Raw genomic sequence first — 2,521 nt, forward strand, 5'->3', positions numbered from 1 at the left:
TCTTCCAGTCCGGCGGCTTTGACTGGCTTCGGAAGATTCTGCGATACGACTAGACTGTTGCCGATTGGAGGAAAACATTTTTCGAGTTTGGTAGGTTTTCTTCAATTCGGTTTCGAGGTTTCGGAATTTGACATGACCTGCGTCTAATAAATCACAGCCTTTTTCAGCCCAGCTTTGGTTGAGTGATCGGACAAATTGGCGAGCCTGTTCTTCTTCGGACATTTCACCGTTTGAACCTAGGTAAGCGTCAACTTTGGCTCTGAAGATATCGATATATTCTAATAAGTCTTTTGAGGAGGTTTGAGACAAATCAGTGATTTCGCTTCGTAACATGAGTTTGACCGACTCTGAATTACTGATATGATATTCGCGGATCGTCTTCCACAGTAAAGAAGGCGACGGTATCGTAATTTTAATACCGTTCTCAAATTTTGATATCATTGATATAAATCGAGTGGACTGAATAAGATCAATACTAGATAGTAGCCAGTAAAACAAGGCTTTCTTGGTGGCTGATAAGACTTCGGGGTCCATACCCGTACCTCCAGCATCTTCTGAGTCAAGATAATGGTCATAGGACGTGGCCATTAATCCAAAACGAATCGCGTCGGACCAGGCAACATAGTTGGATGTTGATAACTTGATGTTGATGGTAATCTTATGTAAGATTGAATTCATTTTGATTGACTGACGTTGAGCGGGCGTATCGGTGTCAATTGGTGCAGTGGCAGCCATATTAGCGGATGGGACAGTAGTATGCGCTGAATGAGCTGATTCGGATGAATTTGAATTCTCTGATTGATCTTCTGTCTGAGATCCGGCGTAAGTCTCGTCGGTATCCTCTGAGTATGGAGCTGGGGTGGATGCAGGTGTTGGTAACTGGGAATCGTCAAGTGCTTCTTCTCTTCCTGACATGGATTTGCGTTTTGAATGAAATAACTAAGAGCTGAACCAAGCTCTCGCTACCATGAAAAGCGACAAATCTCCTTTGTCGAGATACCTGAATTCCTGAATTCCCGTGACAGTTTCTAGAAGTGAGTCTCAATCACTTCTCGTCACAATACCTGAAACACTAACCTGAATTCCCGTGACAGTTTCTAGAAGTGAGTCTCAATCACTTCTCGTCACAATACCTGAAACACTAACCTATAAGGTTTGTTCAGGTCACAATATAAAATAAGGAAAAGGGTCGACGCGATGAGTTCAGTAAGATCTAGCGTCGACAATGATTCAGATGAAAAAGAAAAAGATAACATCACAGTATGATAATTAGTAACAGTCATATTGAAAATCAAACTAATGGAGAGTAGAGACTATTGATGATAATGTAGTGAAGGGGTTGAACTTACTCTTTTCCTTTCCGTAAGAAGACGGATAAAGGAAAAGAGTATTAGCGCGAAAAGGGGGAGGCGCAATTTAAATAGGGATCATTTAAGTTTGAGTCTGACATCTTAAGTTTGAATAAAACTACTGTATTTTAGTATGTAAAGTGATTTGATACTTAGAGTCTTATTCACCTTTCACCACGGCTGAAACCTAGGTACGAGAGACTGAGGTGTCTCTCAACAGGTGTTTCCTTGACTTCTTTCCAAACCGCACATACTTTGTCGTTGTAAGTGGCAAGAGGTTTTGATTCCTCTGGACTGAGTTGTTCACCGCTTTTTGAGACTGTCTGAGGCACTAAAGAGCGTTGGAAAGACACTTTTTAGCTTGGTGTGTCACATCATGAGGTAAATGTCAGAATTACTTGCTTATGTTGTCAACCGTGGCAGCCAAGCTGTATTTCCGGAAGAGGTGGTAGGGCGATATGTCTTGCTCGCGTGCTGCACGATGGCTGCAGAGAAAGACAACCATCAGACCCAAAGTCTTTAGTACAGAAAACATCAAATGACTCAACACGCCGTATCGGAGTGTGTCATATGTAATGCCCCCAGCAAGGCTCAACACTTTCAACCGTGTTGTCAGTTCTTCTTCGAGAGCCCTGGCTTCATACAGGATGAGAGGCGGGATTCGACTGTGACCGGTGGGTTTGGCGCATGCTAGATAGTGTTCGAGCTCAACTTCAGTCCAATCGGCCGCAAGGTCCTTATAATTAAATAGGGTCGGCTTGGTGGTAGGTGTTTTGGGGACAGGCAATCCATTGACATCCACAGGATCAACAGAACTCTCGGGGACGGGGAATTCTGCTTCTTGATTAGGTATCTTGTTTGGTTTGCTGGCTAGCTTTCGGCGGGTGCTTCGCCTCTTTGGCTTATTGACTGGCACATCCTGGGGTTCGTCTACAAGAAAGTGAAGTGAGATTAGTCAATTGAGAGACACAGGGAATGTAAAGTATTTACCATCTTGAGAGTCGGCCTCTTGGTCAAATTCGTTCGTGTCTGAATCAGATTCTTCTGTGAGTGATGCGACAGAGGATGGTCAGGGGAAATGGATTCTAGTAGGCAGCGAAATAAGGAATGAAATTGTAACTCACCTTGATATGATGATGATGATGATGACGTGTCTGATTCCTCATCACTCC

The 2,521-nt window shown here is 43.4% G+C and overlaps 1 protein-coding gene across 1 annotated transcript; it reads right to left on the reverse strand.

Moving 5' to 3' along the window:
* Positions 1 to 101: 101 nt before the first annotated feature.
* Positions 102 to 735, reverse strand: MELLADRAFT_59957 (uncharacterized protein; the record flags this gene model as incomplete). The annotated part of the gene is made up of 2 exons (XM_007405703.1): positions 102 to 143; positions 193 to 735. 2 exons carry the CDS (start codon positions 733 to 735, stop codon positions 102 to 104), a joined length of 585 nt encoding a protein of 194 aa, XP_007405765.1.
* Between the last annotated feature and the right edge of the window lie 1,786 nt (positions 736 to 2,521).

This window comes from Melampsora larici-populina (genome assembly GCF_000204055.1).
Source record: "Melampsora larici-populina 98AG31 unplaced genomic scaffold MELLAscaffold_4, whole genome shotgun sequence".
NCBI lineage: Eukaryota > Fungi > Basidiomycota > Pucciniomycetes > Pucciniales > Melampsoraceae > Melampsora > Melampsora laricis-populina.